Genomic DNA, 24,181 nt, shown 5'->3' with positions numbered 1-24,181 from the left:
GTTTTTATTTCAGTTCAATTCAACTTTACTATCTCAAGCAACTGTCTGCAGCAGGGTTAGATAGACTTAAATATAAACCTTGATTTATTCAAATTTTATGTATCTTATTTATTAATTTTTTATTTTGTTTCTTCTAATTAATTAATTGTATGGTTTTATTTCATTGTTTTTTTTTTCCATTAACATTTGTCATTTTTCAATTGTATAATTTTTAATCGCAGGGAGTCCTCCAGAACAGCAGGGGTCGATGGTTCAGCCTAGTTTGGTTTGAAGACCGTCATTATCGTAGAAGAGGAAGAATCCCTCGGAGAGTCAGACAGTCAGTTAGCCAACTGTTAGTTGTTAGCTCCTTTTTCTGCATCTGTCTGCAGTTGAAACAAAGTCGTCCCTTGTTGCTTCCTGTCTTAATGAACGACTCGGTGCTGTGTTAAGGAGTCCGGTGTTTCTCTGGAGGTAAGCTCGCTGCTCAGCTCATCTCTCTGTCGTAAGATAACTGTGTTGACGCTCGGAAAGCTAACGCTGTTAGCATGTTGAAACAACGTCTGGTCTCATACAGGTGATGGAGACTGAATCCACACAGAAGCTCTGAGACTCAACCGGACGCTGACCAACATGTCATTCACCACTTTAGCTTCATATGTTCAGTAGCATTAGCTTATAAACGGTTATAACCACACGTTAGTGACTGAAGATCTCTGAATGTTCTGTGTTTCGTGTTCTGATGATTCTTCATGTTCCGCTGTAACTGACCTGTCTGCCGGTACGGTTCTGCAGAGGTTCAAAACCACACTGACTCTTCTGCCTCAGGTTCACTGTGATCGTCACAAACAGCTGGGAGATGACAACATTTTCAGTCCTAAGCATGATGAATGTACAGTGATATACATTAAATCAAAGAAGATCCACACGGTAGGGACTCTGACAACAGAGTGTTTGGTATTATTGACTTATTATTGATCAGATCAGATCAGATCAGATAAGATAATCCATCGTTGATCCAAGAGCAGGAAATTCATGTGTTACAGCAGCACAGGTACACATACATATAGAACGTATATAATAGTTATAGCAACATTATGTCATTGTTTTACCTTAAAGGTCCCATATTATGAAAAAGAAGTTTTCTCTGGTCACTACATACATAAACTGGTCCTCCCTGAGCCTGCCAACTCCCAGAATGAGGAAAACAAGCGATTCCTTCATGGTCTCTGCAGCCCACCCACTGGTAAAACGGCACTCCTACAGGCTGTTCAGATTCATTTTCATAGTCCGGCCTCCTCTGCGCAGTGATAGGAGATATCTGAAAAGGGGGCGTTCATCCCTGAGGGGAAGTTTGGTGTGTCCAGTTGTAAGATAGCAGTACCCCCATTCACACTGGCTTTTTGGTGCGGCTTTAGTATGCCAATTCCCCGCCTCCATCTCAGTGTGAATCTCTCGGAGTCGGCGAGGGGTGAAATTTAGCTCCGGCGCTGAGCCGCCTCTGGAGGTAACCTAGTATCAGGGCCGTATTATTGGAGAACCGAACCAGTGTGAACGGATAAGCCGGCTTCGTGTATCCTGGGCGTGTCGATCGGACCGTCTTTAACTACAGGGGTCCTTAATACAGAGAAATGTCCCACAAAGCAACGTCACATGACCAAACAAAAGTAATACAGTAACTGTAACCGTCTTTGGCAACTTATATGAGGAAAAAAATACCGCAGATATACGTGGAGAAGCTTCTGTCCTCCCGGCAGTCCTACTGACTCTTCATCACATTTCTGCCCAAAAAACAGCGTCTGTCACCGGTAAAAAACTTTTATTCACCGAGTGTTTGTGATGAAAATAAATCACGGTCAGCCCTCCAGTCGAGACTTCAGTGAACTTCCCCCCATAAAACAGTCCCTAACCTTGAACATCATCACCGAGACATGTAACGTCACGCCTCTTAAGGAGCCACGGCGCCGGCTTCCTGTGTGAATTCACGGCTTTTCGTCTTTAAGGCGGAGATGCTTCGCTCTGTGTGAATCACCATCGGCGGAGAATTGGCGAGCTTCGGCTTTTATGCAAGAGTACCCATCTGCAGTCAAGATGGCCATACCGGAAGTCCCAACCGGAAGTTGGTTGATCACCAAAATAAAACCAAAATAAAAGCCGCTATTTATCCAATCCATACCGGAAGTCTCACGCGGAAGTTAGGTAATCACAAAAATAAAAGCTTAAAAAACACGTACGTTTAACCATAGACTCTATGGTTAACACATAACATAATTCTATGAATTTTGTGCACTTACATGTTTATCGTAACGGTGTAATTGATTAGTTAATTGTCTCGCCACGACTTTACTAAGAAGTTAGTTAGAAGCCTATAATAATCACTAACATAAATGTTAACATTTCATAGATTTAGCTTCAAAATCAACGTTATGAATAAAAATGTAAATATTATGTTTGTGTGGTGGTGGTAGGGGGCACACACACACACACACACACACACACACATACACACACACACACAAACAATAGGACTGAAGAATAACTAAGAATAAATAAACTGAATTCTCAAATTAAATAGAGAATTGATAAACGGTCACAACAAATGGCATACTTATTATGAAATTAGTCCATGGTAAATGTTAATTTATGTTACTGTTTCATTGATTTACAATTAATATTGATTGTAAATATTAATATTACAGTTATTAAACACAAATACAATGTTTGTGTGTGTGTGAGTGAGTATGTGTATGTGGGGGGCTGCTCACACATACACACACACAAATAAGGCCAACACTGTAATTCAGTGTTGCACATAAAAATGAACACATCTCCAGACCCAGGAACTCCCCGTTCTGTTGCATCACACTTGTCTGTGTCCACTGTGTTGTTCATGATGCCCCCCTGATCCCTGAAGATCCCTGGTGGGTGAGGAAACGACAAGCTGGACTGATGTCTTTTAGCTTAGTTTCTATATTATGCTTTTGAGCAAACAATGTGTGGGTAGTCTGTACTGTGCTTAATGAAAGCGTCCTCTGGTAAACAGGCTCGGCCATATACAGTTAAGACTGGGAGAGCATGCCAGCTTCCTGCAAACAAGATCCTGTATAATATCTGGACTATACAGTCCTTGCACTGTATCACCACCAATGATTTACAGCAGGGGTCCCCAAACTTTTTTCGGTGGGGGCCACATCAACTTTCCTTTCTGTGGTGGGGGGCTGGTATCAGTCTATAACAGGAAATGATATGGGCCAACTACCACTGTTCAGCTATTAAACACCAAGTCCTTACCACCACTACCCAATAATCTCAATGTCCCAATTCAAAATGTTGCACCATGACTGCAGATGAAAAACAATACAAAGGGATCTACCATGAAAAGGGTTAAATAAAGTTTATTTAACATTTAATTTATTTTCATTAATTGTATATATTAGGAATTGAGGAAAACATCGACACTTAGGCTATAGAGAAAATATAACACTTAGCCTATAACATTGAATGAAAAAATGCAATACATGACATGTTATATGACTTTTCCTAAAAGTGTCTGTATTTTAACTTGGAATAGTTTTTATATAAATTACACAAAATATGATTAACCTGTTTCGGCCATAAGCGGTCAAACTGACCGCACATCACTTCGTAGGGTTTCATTCCATTTTTCGCGTGGTTGCTGCTTTAGGGCCCTATGAAATCCGTTTTATTTTTTCCCAATTTCCGTTTTATTTTTTCCCAAATTCCATTTTTTCCGTTTTAATTTTTGGGAATTCTGTTTTTTCCATTTAAATTTTGGGAATTTTTTACCTTTTACTCTTATTTTACTACTAAAACAGTGTTTCTTTAATGTAAATGACAAGATGTACACAAATTAAATAGAAATTACCTTAAATTTATTGAGGTGACAAACACATTTCCTCAATAATGTACTGTAGAGTACACTAAAGTGCATCAAAAACAACTGATTTCATCATGTCTTCATACAGTAGTATATTTTGTGTTTTTATGGGTTTAATTTGGGTTTCACTGAATAAAAACATGGTCAACTCTCAGGCAGATCCAGTAAATGTTTGCATACCAAAATTGTTCTGAAAACGTAAGTTGTAAATATTCAAAAAATTAGCAAAGATGACCAACAAAATGAGAAGCTATACTCGTGACGGTATGTCAATAACATACTAAGCAGCTAGCAGTGAAAACACCAACCCTCCCCCTGTCCTCTGAGCTCCCAGCTCAGGCGGAGTCAGCTAACAGCAGCTACTGTTAGCAGCAGTTCACAGTCAGTGCGTTTACATGACACTCAAGAAAACCAAATTACTGCGTTAGTCTGACTATGAACGGATTTTTAAGATGCATGTATACACCTTTGTCTGACTAAAATCGGACCGGATCGAATTTCCCATAGTCGAATTAAAGTTTTGAAAGTCGCATTACTCCTGCATGTATACGTTTCCAGCGGATCGGATTGGATTTTGCGTTCTGCGCAGGCGCGAGATTTTTCCCCAGGGCCGTGAGCCGGAAGTAGACGGGCGGCGGCTTTCCTCCGAAATCACGGCAAGAAAGAGCACCAGAGTGCCCCTAGTTTGTGTAATTATCATGTACACCATATACGAAGTGTACAAAGATGTAGCTTCGTCTCGCTCTTCGTACGCCATCTTTCTTGAATGCCGAGGCAGTTGGTGACGTAAAGAGGTCAGCCGGAGGTGCGCCGTTAACACTAGTTGAAATGGGTACAGCACCACCTAGCGTACCGGGGTATGACATGCTTTTGGCCAGTAATTCGATTTTCTCACCGGCATGTATACTCGGATAATTGCAGTTGTCCGACTGAGCAGCATAGTCGAACTATCTGTAATCTGACTAAGCTGTGCATGTAAACGCACTGAGTCACTCTGGTATTATATGCCGATAATATGAATCGGGCAGGTGGCTAACTCTCTCACATTACAACTTAAATTATGATTTCTCAGGTCTGCGTCTTTGCAAAACAACAGTTCACCTGACACATACAAGTCATTCGGGAACTGCTTGGCTCTGTACTGACGGGTTAATGTTGAGTCTCTAGGTTTTATCGCCGACGAAGACGGAGCCGTGGGCAGCCGCCTCACCATGCTTACATTGTTTTGACCGTGCAGTTTTCCTCAGACATACGTTCCTCTTCCACAAGAAAACAGCATTTCAGTGGAATTATGTCAAATTCCGCGATATTCCACGTTTAACAATAGATTCCGTTTTAATCGGCCAATTCCGCGATTCCGTCCGTGATTCCGTGATCGCGGAAATCATAGGGCCCTACTGCTTTCATTGTCTCTCTTGTCTCTAACTGTGTTAGCGGTCTCCAGCTGTGCCTCTTTGTGAATTTACTTGTGAGTTAATAATTAGGCCTATATAGTTGTATTAAATAGCTTGTTTGGTACCATGGGCAAACAACAACGGGAGTTCCTCCCTCCATGAAACAGCGAGCGGAACTGTTCACAACACGAAGTGCTGAAATGATGCGACTCTGACTGTGAACCAGCCAAGGAAGAATATCTGCATCCTGATCACCTGCACAGGTGTGGGCACCTTTAGTGGGGCGAAGGCAACACCAGAGTCTGTGATTTACTACAACAACACCAAGTACGGCATGGACGTCCCGGACCAGATGCGAGGGAGTACTCCGTCAAAGGCGGAAAGGCGGTCTTCTATAACATCCTCAACCTGGCTGGGATCAATGCCCGCATCTTATTCAAGGAGCACCAGCAGCAGGAGAGCCCGGAGGAAAGTCCTGCAGCAGCTGGAAGAGGAGCTGAGGGCAGAATACATGGAGGGGAAAGCGGCTGCGGCAGTCGGCACAAGGTGGGCAGCAGCGGAAGCAACCACTGCAGCAGCAGACACGGAGACGGAGGCAGTGCCGGTCCGAATGAGCTGCAAACGGAACCAAACGTGTGTGGTGACTGTGTGAGGAGAGCGGATGTAATCTGCAGACTGTGACCAGTGATCACAACGGCTCTTTTTTGCTTGAGATCAGCTCGTTTCCAGCTTTTTCGATTATTATATTTTTTTAACTTATAGCCTATATTATTATAAAATCATTCATAATCACATAAGTTACTTTTAATTGTTCTAACTTTTCACTATTAAATTATTGTGTAAATATGCAAAAATAACGGTTTACTATGTTATTAATAAATGTATAATTTCGTGTAATTTCGTTAAAGAAAAATATATCATGACATAATGAATGCATTCATCACTCAATCGGGTATTTACATGAGAGATTATAGAGTTTAAAATCTAGTCGTCCAAATGACCGCTTATGGCTGTTCAAGTACTTGTGGGTCAAGTCCAGCTGACACTTTGGTCGAATCAGAAACATAATTTGACCGGATCTAACTCTTGGGTCGTATAAAGCGCACTGTTATGCCTTAACCAAGATATAGATCATTAAGATTAACTGGATCAGATCTGACTGGAATGAATCCGTCACAGTTGCTGGTAAACTGATTCAATTCACCCACCAGGCGCCAGAACACAAATTCCCCCGCATATAGCGGATGGCGGGTGCTAATTTCGATCCCTGCAGTCAGTAACTGAGACATAGCCTACATTCATTCTTTCCTCGTTAGTTAGATATGATTATCGAGAGCTCTCCCTCTCTCGCTCTTGCTCTGGCGTCTTGCAACGAGGATGGCGCCCGACACTACGGCACGTTGCTCTATGGGAAATGCAAATTTAAAAAATAGGCACGTTTAGAGACATTGTTTGGGCTTTTATTTTGGTTTTATTTTGGTGATTAACTAACTTCCGTGTGAGACTTCCGGTATGGATTGGATAAATGGCGGCTTTTATTTTGGTGATCAGCCAACTTCTGGTTAGGACTTCCGGTATGGATTGGATATATGGCGGCACCCTTGTCGGCCATCTTGACTGCAGATGGGTGCCTCTCCTTTTATGCGTCTTATCCTGTGTGAATGGGGCTAGTGTTTCGCAATGTCGTCGCTCAGAGTTAGACAGGCAAATTACTCTGTTGGTTTTATAAATCAACATAAGTGCCTATATTCTGTCCCAGCTACAGAACAACAGAAGAGACAGTGGTTGCGTTTCAATTTTAATGACAACATGCCAGCTGCGGTTCGTGTTAGCATGCTAACCACTTCACATCAGACTGCTTTAGTAACGAGGGTCAGTACAAAGCTGGCTTTGCCTCAACACTGACCCTCGTAAAAGGATCAGTCCCAACCATACCAGACCCAGCAGCTGTACCCGAGCCACAGGCAAGTGTCGCCACGTTACGATAGTATTTACAGTTTCCTACGAGTATGGTGAAGTCAGCTGGAAATTGGCTAACTAGTTAGCTCTGCTTTGGTCCACTCTGCAATGGTGTTTGAAGCAAGGAGGTTGATGTTAATAATTTTACGAGGCTGGAGACAGCGACAATGCGAACAGTAGCCGTTTTTAGACAGGGCAGCAAGACGCCAATTTGCCCATCCTTTTGGCGGCTAGGTCCGCAGTTTTAGACAGAGGCCGGCAAATTGAGGGTCTGTTTTGGTCCGCCGATTTGCCGCCTCGGAGGGTCTGCTGTCTAAATCCGAGGCGTCAATGTGCCGGCCCCTGCATGAGATGGCCGGAAGTGTCGATGACCTGCACTGTTGTGCGACCCACAGCCAGGAATTTTAAAACCAGGAAACAGTTGATCACAGCAGTCAGTCGATCACTTCATCTGCGGACATTAAGATGAGCAACTAGACAGCCGCTGAGATCCAGGAGATGGTAGTGTCTGTCTGTGTTGTCTGCTTGTTGTAGCAGCAAGCTAGGAACGGTCACAACTTTTAAATTAAAAGCCCCTCGCTAAGAACCCAGTTCTAAACTCCAATGGGGTGCAATGTAAAGCTCTTATTTTGAAGAAAAATTCGTTGTCACTGTTCATAGCCCAACTTCGTGCTTCACGTCATGTCACATGTTTACGCCTACCCCAGTGGAAAAGGAGGAATATTATGCATCAGGGCCCGTATTCCCAAAGAATCTTAATATAAGGCTAAAAGTAGCTCCTAACAGGCGAATTTAGGAGCAACTCCTAAAAATAATGGGCGTGTCAGTCGTAACTTTAGGACTCCTCATTTTTGAAAATAAGAGTTATTCACAAAACATTTTAAGCCTAGGGTTAGAGGAGGATTCCTAACTCACTAAGACCTGGTCACAGCTGAATGTTTTGGAGACACTAAATGACAGGGAATTATTAAAAGAGTCATCACCTGGTTTTTTACACATTCAGTCCCTCTTGGATAGCTTTGGATCAATTCTTAAAACATATTAGAAAAACCGCGACTTTCTCACGTGAGATTATGTGCGAGGTTTTGACTGGTCCGGATGTGCATTGTATTAATATGTAATGAGGCGCCCGTTGATTGGCCGCAGGAAGGACAGAGCCGGAATCGGGGGGCTAGCCTGCATGCACACAGACTCCAAAACATAAACAGCCCCCTGTCATGGCGCACACACTAAATGACGAACCTTAAGGAATTCAGGCATTTATGTACGAGCCGGAGTCGGAACTGAACGGGAGAGTGAAGAGGCAGAGACGGTGGAAGAGACACGTTTACAGCAGGATGTCTCTGAATGGTAAATTCTTTTTTTTTTCTTCTTACTTTTCACACTCGTGTTTTACATGTAAGACCTGAGTTTTAATGCTGGCGGTCACGATGTATGGCGTGAAAATTACAGAGAAATAGGCAGATTCAGCGTGCTCACTCAGAAAGTCTGGCTGAGGATGGCTGTGAGCCGATGCTTATGCAAGTAGCCTCCTGTGTTAACGTCACCACAGGAGCGGAGTCAAAATCTCGTGCTTTAGGAATGCGCACTATTGTGCGCTATTCCTGTTCGGAAAAGGAGCCAAAGCGAAAAAAATGAGCCACTTTCGAACTCCAGCTTTTCAGGCAAGTTTCAACAGAGGTCCAACACCAATATGCATGATTTAACGAGAGAAATTGCGATTTCCGGGTGATGACTCCTTTAAAACGATGTCAGATGGACCGCGAAGGGATTGAAGTTGTGGTTGAGTTGGTGAGGGACGCAATAACATTCCCAACCAACCGAAACAATCCAATAACGCCGGAGTTAAAATGTTTGGCAACACTCCGGTATTTGGCTACGGGGAAAATGCAGCTCTTCGCACGGGACTAGTATTACCTGGGGACCTCAAATGATTTAGAAATTACCCCATCACGTCCGTGTTTCGTGCGGACGTAAGTAGGATAAGCGAAGTCTGTGTTTTAAATCGGATTTACTGACATTATCCCCCGGGTCGATCGCACCGGAGCCCTTGCTGGAGCAGCACAACGGTTCGATATGGATATTTTTAATATAATAACTAGTGAGCCTGTTGAAAGATGGAAAAATGTTCTTAACCGCATGCTGCCATGCATGTAATCCATCTAATCATCTTTCGAGATTTTGCTCTTCTGATGAGTCTCCTGAATTTGCACCTAAAATGCTGTCAAAACTTTAATTTATATTTCCCAAAGCAGCCTCCATAATTCTCGACCGGGAAAAAGGCGTGGAAAACACAAAAAACCTTAAGAAAAACAAAAAACCACCCCAAATCACAGAGATGCCGATTTGCACGGGACTAATATTATCAAATGACCTCTGTGTTTGGTGAAATATGGTAGGTAATTTGCGGTGGAGTTTTTACATTACAAATTACGGACATGGCCGATTCGCACGGGATTAAGATCACAGACGACCTCCACAATTATTAGAAATTACTGGAGGTCCCCAGGTACTAGTCCCGTGCGAATAGGTCTAGTCAATCGGAAAAAGTTGCATTCCATCAATACACAAATTGTCTTTGACGCATGTTACAATATACTGGACATTGTTGTCCAATATCTTTTCATAGGCTTTGTCATGGGCTTGTAGGCAACTTCCTTATTTTCACTTCATGCATTGCGTAGCCTAAATGACTTTTCAATGGGCTGCCCTGTCACTCAACCAATCACCTTTGTCACCGCTTCTAAGTGCGTCCTTATAAAATGGCATCATCCATAGCAACAGAGAGTTACTTCTAGTTTAGGAGTTCACTGTTTTCATAACTAAAAGTAGGTTTCAGCGGCTTTGTGAATTACTTTTTAAGAAACGACTCCAGGAGATGCTAGCGTCTCTTCGGTCTCTGTAGCTGTTTGGTTGTTTCCACTTCTTGTTGTAGCAGCAAGCTAGGAACAGCCGCTACTTTCAAATTAAAAGCCCCCTGCTAAGAACCCAGTTCTAAACTCCAATGGGGTGCAATGTAAAGCTCTTATTTTGAAGACAAATTCATTGTCACTGTTCACAGCCCAACTTCGTGCTTCACGTCACGTCACATGTTTACGCTCAAGGCAGGGGAAGGAGGAATATTACGCCTCAGCTTTAGAAAGACAGGGTGGAACATTGCCGCCTTTTCTATCTAAAAAGGGCTAGGGAGAGGATGCCACTTCATTAGCAGTAGGATGGTCTCGCTATTGCTTGCAAGATTTTTTCATTCAGCCATACCAGTTTGGCCCAGAATCGGACCCAGAAGGAGAGGCTCCTATAGAAGTACAGACTCTGCGGCTTCAGCAGGACGTTTCAGAATGGTTAGTGTCTGAATAATGTTAGTTTGTTCGTATGTTGTTACAGTAACTACCATGTAGCTAATGGCTAACAGCCAGCAAAAGCTGTGTTTGTCTCCAACACAGTCTCTAAACTCTAGCCCTATTTAGATAGAAAGGGCGGCACATTTGCTCCAAGGTAAGGGCGGCAATGTGCTGGCCTCTCCCTAGCCCTTTCGGGATAGAAAAGGTGGCAATGTGCCACCATGTCTTTCTAAAACAGGGCCCATATTCACAAAGACTTTTATCTTAAAGGAGTCATATTATACCCTATTTCTACAAGTTAATCTAGTTCCCTGGTGTCCTAATGAAATGTCTGTGACATGCTTTGGTCAAAATACCATAAGGATGAAGCACAATAGCAGTTCATAACTGTTCAAAAACCCTGCCAAAACAGCCCTGTTCAGAACGGTTGGTTTTGAGTGCCTGTCTCTTTAAATGCAAATGAGACACAGGTAATCCACCCACTTCTTCCGGGAGGTGTGACTACACCGGCACGCTCATGCTACCATGACAACAATTGAGCGTGAACCCTGGGAGAAACATGGCAGCGGGAGGAAACTTTGCTGTCCAGCCTTACATGTTTGAGCCAGAGTCAGACTCTGAACAAGAAGGAGCTAGCGAAGAAGTTGTTCAAAGTAGACTGCAACAAGACGTTTCTGAATGGTGAGTTATGAGCTTTATTTTACTTTTTTCTCAAAAATGTGTATGTTTGTACGTCGGTAAATAAGGTCACTGAGTAAATACGGTCGACCGCTGACCGCTCTTTGTGTAACTCACTGCTTATAAAAAATCTAGATTTGTAAACATAAGTAGCATGCTATTCCCGTTACACGAGTAAATTTCACGAGTCCGCAATGTTTTCTCAGCAGCTACGAGTGGGAATTTAGCACTCGTTTTTTTATTCTCAGCTACGCCGTAATAACGTTAACTGTTACATCATTATTTTGTCCGACATCTAGCTAACTGTCCACAGCCATACACTTTTCATTCGTGTGCTAATTTTTCAACCAAGGTGTGAAACGGGGGATGTAGTGGGGGCTGGGGCGACTGTCTGCCAGCTCCGTATCCCCCATAGTAATGTCTGTTTATCCGTTTGTACTGCGTTTCAACATAATGCACTCATTCCAATTAATAATGTTACATCGTTGCACAAGCTGACCAGTCGTTGTTGCTAATAACATATTCAAATAAAAAAAACTATAACTGATATATTTTCCCTTTTTTCCTCTGGTTTAGGTGTACTTGTGAGAAATGCATAACAATGCCTACAGCGCCTGAGAATGTCTGCTGCAGGGAGATACCACAGGTAGTACATGGATGCTTGTTGAATGAAAATGTAACTATTCAGTCATATTATCTGTCATCAAACATCACTTAACCTTTCCCATTTACAGGTTATAAGAAGACTACATCAGCTTCAAAACCCACCTTCCTGCATGGCAGACCACCCTGGCCTCGAACCAGTGTGTTTAAATGCATTCTCTCTTCAGAATGCGCTAAATATCTACAGAGCAGACTATGGGCCTTTACGTCTGAGGGGAATAGAAGAGTAAGTTTTTTGCATATAAATTCTGTGTTATTGTCATAAAAATATGAGTAATGAAATTAATTCAATTTTCCACTTTGTTACATTGCTTATTTTTCTTTTTGAAAGGCAGTTTGACAATTGTTAAATGTTATATATCAAACACTAGAAAAGATACATTTCTGCACAAAATCAAATTTGCAATAGCACAATTTATTAGCAGTCTCTTGATCATAATTTTTATGTCTACATGTAAAACACTGAAAGTACAAAAAACAGCTTATATAGTTTTATTTTTACAGCAAACAAGTACAGCAAACAACACACAACGATTCAAAAAGTTATTGAGTGTACAACTATTTTTTATTGCCTGTTAAACAGTAGGTAATATAAATATTTACAAAAAAATATGTGGGACATCAAAAATTATGTCAAATTGTAAATGTATAACTAAATATGTCCACTCTGTTCAGCCGTTACAGATACTTGGCATATAGGAGCTTTGTGAGCTGGTGTTGGGGCTTTCTGGGCCGAAGAGTTCGTGTGGCACTGCCCAGCTGTGTGGTGCTGCGTATATGGACGGAGTTCCCCGACACTCAAGGCATCTACGTGGGGTTCAGACCGGCCCTTGACTGAACCTTGTCACATAGCGGTCTATCACCTCCTTCTTGTCCGGCGTTTCTAACTGCGCAGAGAGCGCCTCAGGAATGGAGATCTTCAAAACCTCATCTGCGAATGAACCAGGGTCCTGAAAAACCTTCTCAAACACCAGGTCCAAGATGTCATCCACGTAATCTGCAATTAGAAAAAGTGAAATATTGTGCTTACTTTATCGTGTTTATTATTTATTTTTAAAAAACTAGAAAAAACCACAGGCACTGGTTAATTTATATTTTATTTATTTTACAAGTATTTTATAATGGCTGTTTCATTTTTCTGTGTGATTTTCAATAAAAAGGTTTAACACTTACGGAAGGTTGGTTGCTCCTTCACTGGCTTTGCAGTGCATTCTCCTTTCTTCCACTTTGGAAAATGAAGCCTGAACAGTGGCTCACCAGCTGAGGTTGTTGCCTGTGGACGGTCTGTGTTTTCATTGAAGTGCAGGGCCGCCAGGTATAGTCTTGGGAGGAAGAATAATACAATGCTAAATAAGAATGATAGCACAATGTACACATTGCAAAAAATATTCAGAAAAGGGTGATTTATTTTCAAATAAATAGCTTTATTTAGAAAAACTTGTAGAATGCAGGACACAAATGTCCTCTTATCAACTTTTTGTAATAGGTCAACATTAGAGTGCACTGGAAGTGTCAATGGTTTGTTGTACACATACTTAGCTCCATACATGGCTTATTTTTGTGTGGTTGTATGTGCATACGCATAATTGTAGTGATAAAAAAAGCCCTTTACCTGCACAGCATTCCAAGAAAAGGAAAGACAACATTCTTGGGCGCAAAGCGTAGAATGACGCTATGAAAAGCCTCCAACAATGATATTTGGAAATGAGGGCTAAGCTTCCCCACATCTTTGAGAACTCTCTTGTTGGTCAGCACTTTCTCCAGTCTGCAGAAGGCTGGTGTTCCTGTGAAAAAGAAGAAAGTGTTTAATAATCTCATTAAGTAGAGTAACATTGCCTACACATGATAATGTGTACACACCTGCTGTCAACCACTTGCTCTTGTCCCTTGAAGTGCGGGTTGGATGCAAACACTTGGGGAAAACAGGTTCTTCGTGGGTGTGGATGTCCTGGACGTGGTTCAGAATGGACGTCCATTTTGCTACTCTCTCTGGCCCTGACGTAGAGGAGGCTGCTGTCCAGTACACATGGTTCTTTATGCTGCGAAGCCACTTCTTCAGCTTCTCGCAGTCTTTGCTCTGGGCTATCTTGACCAGTTTCTTGGACAGTCCTAATAAAACAATATTTCAGTCACGTTCAGATAAACAGTCTATGTTGAAAACAAAATACCTAACCCTAACCCATGTAACACATTAGTAAGTATGATACTAGGAAAATATAGTGTGTGGACCTGTGAGCAAGGGCATTTTATCCTGATATTCACCCTCTAACACACAAACACAGTAAAAAATACCTTTTTCCATGTGCCAGACATCGTAGTACTGTGTCACGTTGGCCTCCCTCAGGAACTTCTGGATCTGAGGGTGACGGTCTGTGACAATGCTGTCCAATGCAACACCACGTGCCTCCAAGAGAGCAAGGCTCCTCTTCAGACCTTCTTTCTCCATGTGATAACTTCCACCAACTTCGTTGCTCTGATCAGACAAACACAAAAACAGAACATAAAGGTCTGTTTAACAAAATGATTTTTAAAAGCACTCGTTAAACACAGATAAGTTAACTTGAATACAGAGCACACCTTTGAACTCACCTGAACCAGCTGTATGTCAATAATAGTGTTGCTCCTCAGGTCCATCATTGAGTAACTGCCAAACTTTGCAGAGTGGCCTTCAAAAATAAATGTATAATTTCAGGAAAAATACATTTTACATATCACCTTGTTGTACTTCATAGTAACCACTTTTCTAAACAAAAAAAATAAGTAAAATGTATCAGAGAATCTTGTATACCTGGTGAGTCAGCTCTTAAGTTGCCACCTAGGATGACACTCTCCTGCTGACTAAGCTGCTCCATCATGCTGTCCTGCACAGTCTTCCATGTGTGTATGATGGCAGGCTCTATATACGTCCGTGCATGACGGCGAAAAGTGTCATACTGAAACATCTTCAGCTGCATTGCCCGGAAGATCTGAGGACAGACAGACAAGATGTGTCATAAGTGCTGCTCTATACAACATTTAGCAATATGATATGCAAAACTAATTAAATTACATAGTGAAGTCTTAATCCATTACCTTTTCAAGTTTGAAGAAAGATGCACCCGTGGTGTATACTGCAGCTGATAGCTGGAGGTTTCCTGCAGGTGTGCTTCCCAGAATTGGCTGGCTGTCCCATTTTCTGAAGAACTGACAATGTGGGTATGTCTGTTCTACAGAGAGGAAAGTGCCTATCCTTCTTGTCTGCACGTCTGAAACACGCCGACAGACAGGGCATACCTCAAACAGCTCCATCAGACACTTTTCATAGACAATATATGTTGGTGTCTTATGAACAGAGCAGGAAGGCTCCAGTTTAGTAGAAAAACAAAAATTGCAACGGTAAATTAGTTACTCCCATACCACTTGAGACAAATAATGTAAAAAAAAGAAAAGAAAAGAAGAACAAATTGGTAAATTCTGAGGTTATTTACTCACGTCACATCTGCTGACTCAACTGTGACAGAGTCCTCAGGATCATACGTAGAATCCTTGGGGTCGGGAAAATTCATGGATGAACTGCACTCCAATGGATTCTCCTCTTCCTCCTCCTCCAGTTCCAAGCGAGCCCTTTTGCGTGGTCTCTTGATTGGGGTTAATGATAGGAATGGCTGAGAGGCTGAGATGGCAATGGTTGAGGTGCCAACTCCAACATCAGCACAGGACACTGATTTATGTGTTCCTTTGATAGATGAAAACAGAATTTTCATTAGCCAATCCATATTCATAACAGAGTAAAACAAAAATTACATATTAGAGTAAAATAGTAACTAACATTACATCATATGCTTTTGTTCAACAAACCTGTGCTTCTGAAGTGAGGCTGTAGAGTTCTCATGGAAAGCTGCATGCCAAGTGTGCATTTCACTGGTTGGTCTGTCTGGCAGGCAACATGATGCACCACAGGATGCTGTACAGATGTACTTGGCTAAACACAAAAGGAAGTAATATGTTATGTGTCTGTTTTCTCATGTTACATGAAACAAAGCTAAGTAGACACAAATGATGATTAAAAAAATCAATTTAATAAGGCAAAATCTGGCAAATCATAATCCGAGCAAACCCATGCAAATCCCTCATTTCACATTAGATTTAGTAAGTGAGCAATACACATTTTCCAAGCAACTTTTCTGTGTCCGTGTCTGCATATAACTAACGTTAATCGTAGCTCAGCAGGCATGTGGCAGGTAACCTCTGTCTCCAGCGCCAAAACAAAGTAGTGATTGCTTTACTGCAGATAACATTTTGGTACTCTCAGATCGGGTCTCTCATGCCAGCAGCTAACACTACCAGTAACACAAAGGAAGTCTTTAGCCTCCTTTAGCACAACATGATAATAAATTAACGTAGATCACTGGCCGTAAATAACAGACCATTTCACACCGTCCTCTCTGCATGTTCACGGCCGAACAATAGCTCACCGGCAGTGAGCATGTGGAGGAGATGGTCTCCCATGCGTGTTCACGTCGGAAAGGCAACAGGAACAACTGAGAAGTTGTTCGCGGACGGTGAGCTAGCTAGCGCTAGCTAGCTAGCATGTTCACGGCCGAGCAGTGGTTCACCGGCCGGTTAGAAGCGATCAAATGTCAATATTCTAATTCATTTTCTCAAATCAGTGCCATATTTTAAAAGACTGCTGATTAACATTACTGTGAATCCTATGACCACTTAGCCCAACGTTGTAACTTAACGTTAGTTCAGCCTTATATTTACATCGACGGTTAGCGTTAGCTCATGTGCTAAACGGCCTAAGTGACACAAACTATACTGTTTTAAAATACTTACAGTTCCTTCATCTGTGGCGTTGCCACGGACAGTGGGTACCGATCCATCTTCAAGGAACAATCTCGTTGCCAGTCCAGCCTTATACTGACCCTGGTTGTTGAAACAGTCCAGCGTGAAGTGACTGGCACAGACAAAAACGCTTTTCTTCACTGAAGGTGGGACGTTACCCTGAAAAAAAAAATTCAGCCACTTCGCTCTAATATCCTCTTTGGTAGGGCAGCGATGTAGGGAAACATGACTTTCCGTGCATCCGACGACAGAGCAGGAGTGCTTAGCTTTCGCGTTGTACATGGTAGCGGTCAGGCTGTTGCGTACAAGTGAAGTGAGAAAATGGCGGATCTGCGTACAGGTAGCCGGCGTAATGTGGGAGGAGATATCCAGCGTGAGGGTGGGAGTATTCAAATCACCCGCTCTGTTACGTAACAGCGCGGGTGAAATCCAACTGGCTCCTTTAGAGACACATTTCCTGACTGCGTCCGTTTACAAAACATTGACTTAGTGGTCAAAAATCATTCTTAAGGGGTGGGGAGGCACTCCGGATATGCAAATACACACACTAAAGCAACCAAAAAGTGAGTTTTGCATAATATGTCTCCTTTAACGTTAGGAGTACTCCTAAATCGGACTAAAAGTTTTTATGTAGGAGTCGTTTCTTAAAAAGTAATTCACAAAGCCGCTGAAACCTACTTTTAGTTATGAAAACAGTGAACTCCTAAACTAGAAGTAACTCTGTTGCTATGGATGATGCCATTTTATAAGGACGCACTTAGAAGCGGTGACGTAGCAGGCAAGGCTCTCCAAGTAGGCGTTGACAGACGGAGCTCATTAGCATATAAAGGTGCAGGCACAGAAACAGCCTGCTCTAAATAGAGCTCAGTAGAGCGACTTTTAGACAGCTGAAATTCAGAACCACGGATGGGTTTGGGGCAATACATATCGAATACAGAGTTGTTGGACCTCTGACAGCTGTGTGAAATTGATGAAAAACAGTATAATATGAGACCTTTAAAGCAGCTCTGTGTAGTTTTGTAGATCATACTCATTAGTATACAGTATTAATGGGGTATTAATACAAACCTTTTCAATAAGAAAATAAGGCCCCAGAACAGTGTGAAGGTAGAAAGGTGGCAGAGTGGCATTTCTGCACAATGTTGCTTTAAACATACTGTATGTAAAATAATGGAAACTAATCAAGAGCAACAAAACTCAAGGTTACACACAGTAGCAGTAGACATACAGTACCAACAGTTAGTGTACTGTGTGGTACTGCAGTAGTGTTGAGATTCATAGCAGTACAGTATCTGGTCAGATGTAACAGGGTACACCAGTGTTTTACAGGATGTTACATCATACTTCTGAATTAGTGTCTAATCAGAGCTTTGTTTGTTTGTTTTATTTAAAGACTGGAACCTGCACGTTAATTAACATGAGCCCTTAAGTCTTCATCGTGGCGGTGTGTAATTAAAATGACAGCATGTTTGGTTTGTCTGCAGATGGAAGCAGACGTGTGATGGGTGCAGAAGTTAATGCAGGTTCCTCAGTCTGTGAGAACATCCATATATTTTTATGATGATAATACTGTACATACATGGATTTGACATATTTTTAGAACAAGACATATTTCCTGCAGCAGAAACACATTTGAGAACTTTTTTAATGAATATCTTTTACATGTATATACAACAATAAGTGTTTCTGTGAGAATTTAAAACATCTTTCTGCTGAGAGTGAAACACATTTGTGACTCTGCAGCAACAAACCATAAGAAGCTGTATCTGAGCCTTGTTTCATGTACATCAGTCCTGCTCATCTTGCTCAGTGAATTTCTTTCAGGATGAACCGTCTTCAACCTTTCCGTCTCTGTAAAGGGGGGTACACACATAAGGATTTTATAAATCTTAAGAGATTTTTTATCTGTAAAGCCCCCACACATGAACTTTAAAAAATCAGCTTTGATCGTACTGTGTGTGGTGTGCTCCGATATTCTCAGCACAGGACACCACACACATAAAGATTATCTGTCTCACGGCCGATCTAGAATCTAGTCCTCCGAGCCAGAAATATCGCGTGATAAAACGTGATCTACAGTAACCAATGGCAACAACCCCAGCGTCACCGGGCTCTTCATAAACAGAAAAGAGCATAGACTATAAAAAAAAGAGTAAATAAAAGTTTTAAAACATGAAAGACATGGAAGACATAGAAGAGGGAATGATGGTGGTCCTCGGACTATTGCTGTCCGAAAAATCCGGGGAAAAAAGAGAAGAGAGTGGAAAAAATCCTGGAGACAGCAGGAACAAGGACTTTATAGTCTACTGAGCGAGTTAGAGGTGAGAAGATTTATAGTTTATTTTTCCCATAGGAAAAGTTAGATCTCACCTCTGTTTTTATTTACATCAGCTTCCGTGTTCCTCAGTCAGCTGGTTGGCTATGTTGCGTTTCACGTAACATTTCACGCAGTAGTGACTCAGGAGTCGTCAGCTTTCCCCACACACATAAAGATTTTTCGTCATAAATATTGAACAAGTTTAACATTTACGCTTGTCGGCCGCGACCCGTTTCCGAGCAAATTATCGGGACAAATTGACTCTTAACACACCACAGACCACAGGATAATCGTAAAGGGTAATCTTATAACAGACAGAAGATAATCTTCCGTGGTGAGGAAGGGGTAAAATCGGAGCAAAATCAGCCCGATTATCGTTATGTGTGATTATCGTTAAGTCACATTTTATATCTCCTGTCTTCCCTGACACCTTCTGTCTGCAGGAAACGCCGCAAGCGTTTCTCCTCCCATCATGTCTCACAACTACCCATACAGACGACCACCGCTCAACTCTGTTCTCAGACCTGATCCTGGATCCTACAGTTCTTCAGACCGCCGTCATGCCCCGCCAGACCACACGTTTTACAGGCCACCTCAGGAGTCCTGCTCCTCGTCCTTCCCGTCCTCATCCTCAAGAGGAGTTCAGTGGCCGCAGGATGGCACCCTCAGCATCCTGAGCAGCTGCGGTCTGGAGCCTGCCGACCTGGCTCTGCTCGCCAAGCTGCCCGAAGAGATCCTTACTGTCGACTCTTTGCCTCACGTCCTCCAACAGATCAAAGGAAAGAGGGGTCCCATTGCACCTCTCGCTTCCAGTACTCCTTCCTCCTCCTCCTCCTCCTCCCCCTCTTGCTCCTCTTATCCTCTCAGCTCTGCAGGTCTACCAGCCGCAAACTTGTCCGCCACCGACTGGGATCATCACCGCAGCCAGCCTCTCCAGTACCCGCTGGACCAGGTCACACCTTGTCCTCTTTCATCCGACCTGGATCGCTGGGGGAACCCCAGGACAACCTGCTCTGTCAGGGTCCAACCTCCATCATCATCCTCCTCCTCTGGCTCCGTGGTGGACTACCATCACAGACTGGGACCCTCTGAGTATGGTAAGGTGGGCAGAGATAGAACTTGTGCTTCCCGTTTCTCTGGGCCGGGATCAGCTGATCACAGGTCAGCTCCTCCTGAGCAGCTCCATCAGAAACCCCACCGGGGGCACCACGAGTCTGAGACCTCTTCCATGAGAAGCAGCAGTCGGCCTGCTGCCTACATGCCCTCTGAACCGGAAGCTCTGGACTTCCACGGGACAACTCCACCATGGTACCCGTACTCGTGCTCTCTGTGTGACATCACTGTGATGTCAGAGAGGGTAAGTACTCCTCCTCCTCCTGTTTGGGGGGGTTAGTGTTGTAACTACTGTACTACTGTAGACATGTTTGAATAAAGGAGGTTAAAGGTCATCAGAGTCCTCCTCGACTCTCTCTGTCTGATGGGTTGGGGGGGGCCATTATCAGACCTCCTGCTGCAGAACATGATGGGACGTTACGTGGAGACAGTGACGGTTTGTTTTTGTGCTTCTTGTGTTCCAGGTGTGGATCAAACACATAAACGGTGCTCAGCATGCAGATGGACAGCTCGGCCTGCTGCAGCGGTCAGTCTTTAAACGTCTGTCCTCTGATGTCATGTAGAACAGTGATGTCACTGCATGTTGGGATGTTCCAGGTGTTTTTTACTGTTTTTTTAGACTTGAACTGGGACCGCCGGCCCACATCTGTCATGATGATTTGTTGTCCACGTGCTTGAGCTGTTCTTCAGGTGTGTCCTGTGGTAGGAAAATGACTGATGACTGTAGTTTGTATTCCCTCACCTCCTCCCATGTAGCAGGTTCCTTCACTTTGTGCTGAGCATCATGCACTCCAGGCACAGTTACTACGACAGCTCATGCTTGAAACTGACCCAGTTCGTAACTGCGGCCTGTTAGACTGAACCTGAGCTGTTTCTGTAACACTGACCTGACAGAAAAGCAAAGACTTTCCCAGCGAACACCAGTCAGAAAAATTAATGTTTCCATTCAATCGAGTCAAATAAAGAATAAACAATGAGTTAAATAATGATACAATGATACATGTATTGGTGTGTCGGGGGTATTATGGGGCATGAGGCCATACGATAAAATGAACTAACGTTCAGTGCTGTCCAGTGACGGCCTCACACGGTACAAATCGTCACCTGTAGAATCATTAAACAGGTGAACCCACGTCCCTGCTGACAGCTCAGTCTCAGTACACCGGCTCAGACTCAGCTGAGCTGCCCAAAGTACAATATCACAGTTGAAGTTAGTTCCTGTTCACACTAGAGTTGCACGATACCCGCGGTACCCACGGTACCCCGCGGTTCCTACTATACTAGAAATTCTACACGACGGTACTACCGTGGATTACTATACTACCGGTGCCACTTTCCGCTACATAGCGGCCGCCTCTACTCTCCTCCCGGCTTCTCACTGCATGCTACTCCCTTGTAAACAAACCCACATGCTAACTGCTGCAACCGAACTACACAGCTGCTGAATGATTGGCTGTTTGCCTGTTACTGGTGATGTCCGGGGATATGATAGGCTGTTTCCGCACGCTGGGTCCGCCCGTCTGTCAGCTGATTGGCTGTTCGTGTGTTTCTGCCGGCAAGAACGAACTCCGTGAAGACAGCTCCGCTCCGACAGAAATTCGCTTCAGAACAAACAACAAGCTAAAGTTCTGTCTCACCCAGATGCGAGCTTACAGTCACTAACACGAGACAACACACTCACCATGGCAGAAGCACCAGGCCCGAGCGGCGAGTCTGCCGCGGCGGCGTCTCAGTGGCACCACTAATTTTGCTCAAAAAACCAAACTCCAAAAGTCACATTTGGAACTATTTTAGCTTTAAACAAGGCACAGACGGTAAAGCAATAGACGATGGCCATCCACTGTGCAGGCGCTGCCACCAAGCTATAGGAGCCAAAGGAGTGAACACATCCAACCTCATAAACACCTGCAGGGTCGTCACCCAGATTTATATGTCGAATACCAGGTTAGTATGCCCTGTTTATTTTCTCATTGGCTAATATTAGTCTATATGCTCCGTGTACAGGCTGAGGAATGAAGAGTTAAAGGATGTCAAAGTATAAAGCACCTAGAAAATGCATAAAAATATAGTTTTCACAGGGAATCAGTTCCTGTTTATTGTATTTTGTCCTCTATGGTTTATTATGTTATATTATTGTCAAATAGATATTTTTAAAAGACAGAGGATTTGTTATCCTAAGTTGATTATTTATATTAGTTAAACATAAATAATGTGCAAGGGAAACTAAATGATTATATGATTTCAACCATATAAATTCTAACTTCATTTATTTGTTTTTTATTGCTCGTATGCTTTTGTTCATGTACTCTTATTGACCCAGTTATGAACTAAAACCATTAGGACCATTAGGCTAATTTGTTATGTATTTCCCACTCCTTATTTTAGAGAGAGCCATCCAACCCAAAAGGGAAGCAACCCATGGCCAAGACCATACCTTTTTTATTTTTTTTTTATTTTAACTTTTTAATAAATGTTATTCATAAAAATATTTGTTTCAGTCTAATTCATGCTTCACTAGTATTATGTTTATCATGCACCAAACAACATTATAAGTAATTAATAAGTATTTATAACTTGTACAAATACATTGCAGTTCATAAAAATAATAATAACAAAAAAAGGCTGCAGTATCGCGATAATACCCGGAACCGTGATACTTTGTCTGGTATAGTATCGTGGTTACTCATTTTGGTATCGTGACAACTCTAGTTCACACAGTCAGTCTGTCAGCCTTTCTACACTCTGATTTTATTTCTGGCAGCTGTGTTGATTTGTTTTGTAATTAGTTGTTTTAATTATTTGGAGGTTTCAAGAAGTAAGCATTTAGGTTCATGGCTGCTCGCTCTCTAACGCCGCTGTTTGCCACAGTGGATCAGTTTGATCTGTTTGATCAGTTCGATCATGGTCTGTTCTGAGTGGTGTGCACACAGTTATCTCGAACAGTCGGACCTGTTTGGAGTCAGGCCAGCTGTCTGAGGTTCAGTCAGCTGTCGGACTTTAAATCCTGTTTTCAAAGCTCACTGTTTGGAGCCGGCCGACGGTCTTCAGCAGGAACAGCTGTTGGAAAATGTGAAGCGTTTGTAAAACAAGAAAGTGAGTTTGGTGATCTACCTTTATGGCTTTTGCACGGAGGACGGCTCTGATTGGATAAAAGTTTTAGGTCACACAGGATTGGTTAAATGTGTGTTAATTGTAGTGATCGTGAATCTCTGGAGGGATGGACTGTCTCTGAATTAAACATTAAAGTTTAAACTTTATTTCTAACTGTCGTGTATCACTGCAGGTTTCCTAACTGGGACTGTCGCATGGAGACAGTTGGCAGGTCAGTGTCACACGTCAGCAATCAATACTCTGGATTCATGTCTGTTAGGACCCTGGATATTAGTTAGTTATCAGGTTTAATTAGGAGGCACTCACATTACAAACCTGTCCTCTCATTTAAGGACCGACATCCAATCAGAGAAGAGGAAAGATGAAGACAAACCGGGCCAGCAGCCTCAGATGGCTGATCAGGACTCCAGTAAACACTCCTTACTGTTTTCTACATGTTGTTGGTTGTGTCCCCTCGTCAACGAGCTCACATCTGTTGTTTTCTGTGTTTGACAGAGCTACCAGCCAATAAGAAGTCTCAGAAAAAGGTAGAGACTCTAAAGAAGCTTTACAGTCAAGCTGCTCCTGTATGAAGTCATCAGTAATGATTAACGTGTGTGTGTGTGTGCTGTCAGACTTCAGACAAAGGTAAAGTGGTGTGTGTGAAGTTTCCAGCCAACTCCGTGGACGAGGCGTACCTGAGGAAACTGACGGAGCCATTCGGGAAGATCGTCAAGATCATCATGTTTCCATCTTTAGTGAGTCCACGAGCTTCATCACACTCAGGATGAATAAAGCAGGAGTGAAATTCTGACTCTTCTCTCCTGCAGCCAGACATTTTAGGATGCTAAATGAAATAAATTGACAAATCCACACGTCGTAGACTTCATCAGAACCACTTAAGTATTATGTTGGACCTTTT

At 42.7% G+C, this 24,181-nt stretch overlaps 2 protein-coding genes across 4 annotated transcripts in view; one reads left to right on the top strand and one right to left on the bottom strand.

Moving 5' to 3' along the window:
- Nucleotides 1–266: 266 nt before the first annotated feature.
- matr3l1.1 (matrin 3-like 1.1) overlaps nucleotides 267–24,181 on the top strand; it is a 42,605-nt gene continuing 18,690 nt past the window's right edge. For 2 of the 3 annotated variants that reach the window (XM_030395898.1, XM_030395899.1), the window contains exons 1-7: nucleotides 268–453; nucleotides 19,500–20,413; nucleotides 20,634–20,695; nucleotides 23,453–23,491; nucleotides 23,613–23,689; nucleotides 23,776–23,807; nucleotides 23,895–24,017. In XM_030395898.1, the coding sequence (XP_030251758.1) occupies nucleotides 19,529–20,413; nucleotides 20,634–20,695; nucleotides 23,453–23,491; nucleotides 23,613–23,689; nucleotides 23,776–23,807; nucleotides 23,895–24,017 (1,218 nt within the window). In that variant the 5' untranslated portion in view covers nucleotides 268–453; nucleotides 19,500–19,528. Of the gene's footprint in view, nucleotides 454–19,499; nucleotides 20,414–20,633; nucleotides 20,696–23,452; nucleotides 23,492–23,612; nucleotides 23,690–23,775; nucleotides 23,808–23,894; nucleotides 24,018–24,181 lie in introns of all 3 variants that reach the window. The other variant, XM_030395897.1, reaches the window with a different exon arrangement.
- LOC115568547 (uncharacterized) lies at nucleotides 12,320–16,350 on the bottom strand. Its single transcript, XM_030395901.1, has 9 exons — nucleotides 15,750–16,350; nucleotides 14,985–15,627; nucleotides 14,701–14,878; nucleotides 14,502–14,578; nucleotides 14,205–14,385; nucleotides 13,773–14,021; nucleotides 13,525–13,696; nucleotides 13,086–13,234; nucleotides 12,320–12,909 (listed from the first exon to the last, which is right to left on the bottom strand). The coding sequence occupies exons 2-9, from the start codon at nucleotides 15,198–15,200 to the stop codon at nucleotides 12,731–12,733; spliced, it is 1,401 nt and encodes a 466-aa protein (XP_030251761.1). The 5' UTR covers nucleotides 15,201–15,627; nucleotides 15,750–16,350; the 3' UTR covers nucleotides 12,320–12,730.

Source organism: Sparus aurata, chromosome 18 (genome assembly GCF_900880675.1).
Source record: "Sparus aurata chromosome 18, fSpaAur1.1, whole genome shotgun sequence".
NCBI classification, from domain to species: Eukaryota; Metazoa; Chordata; class Actinopteri; order Spariformes; family Sparidae; genus Sparus; species Sparus aurata.
Note: the sequence above shows the minus strand (reverse complement) of the source record. Positions and strands in the feature narration are given on the sequence as shown.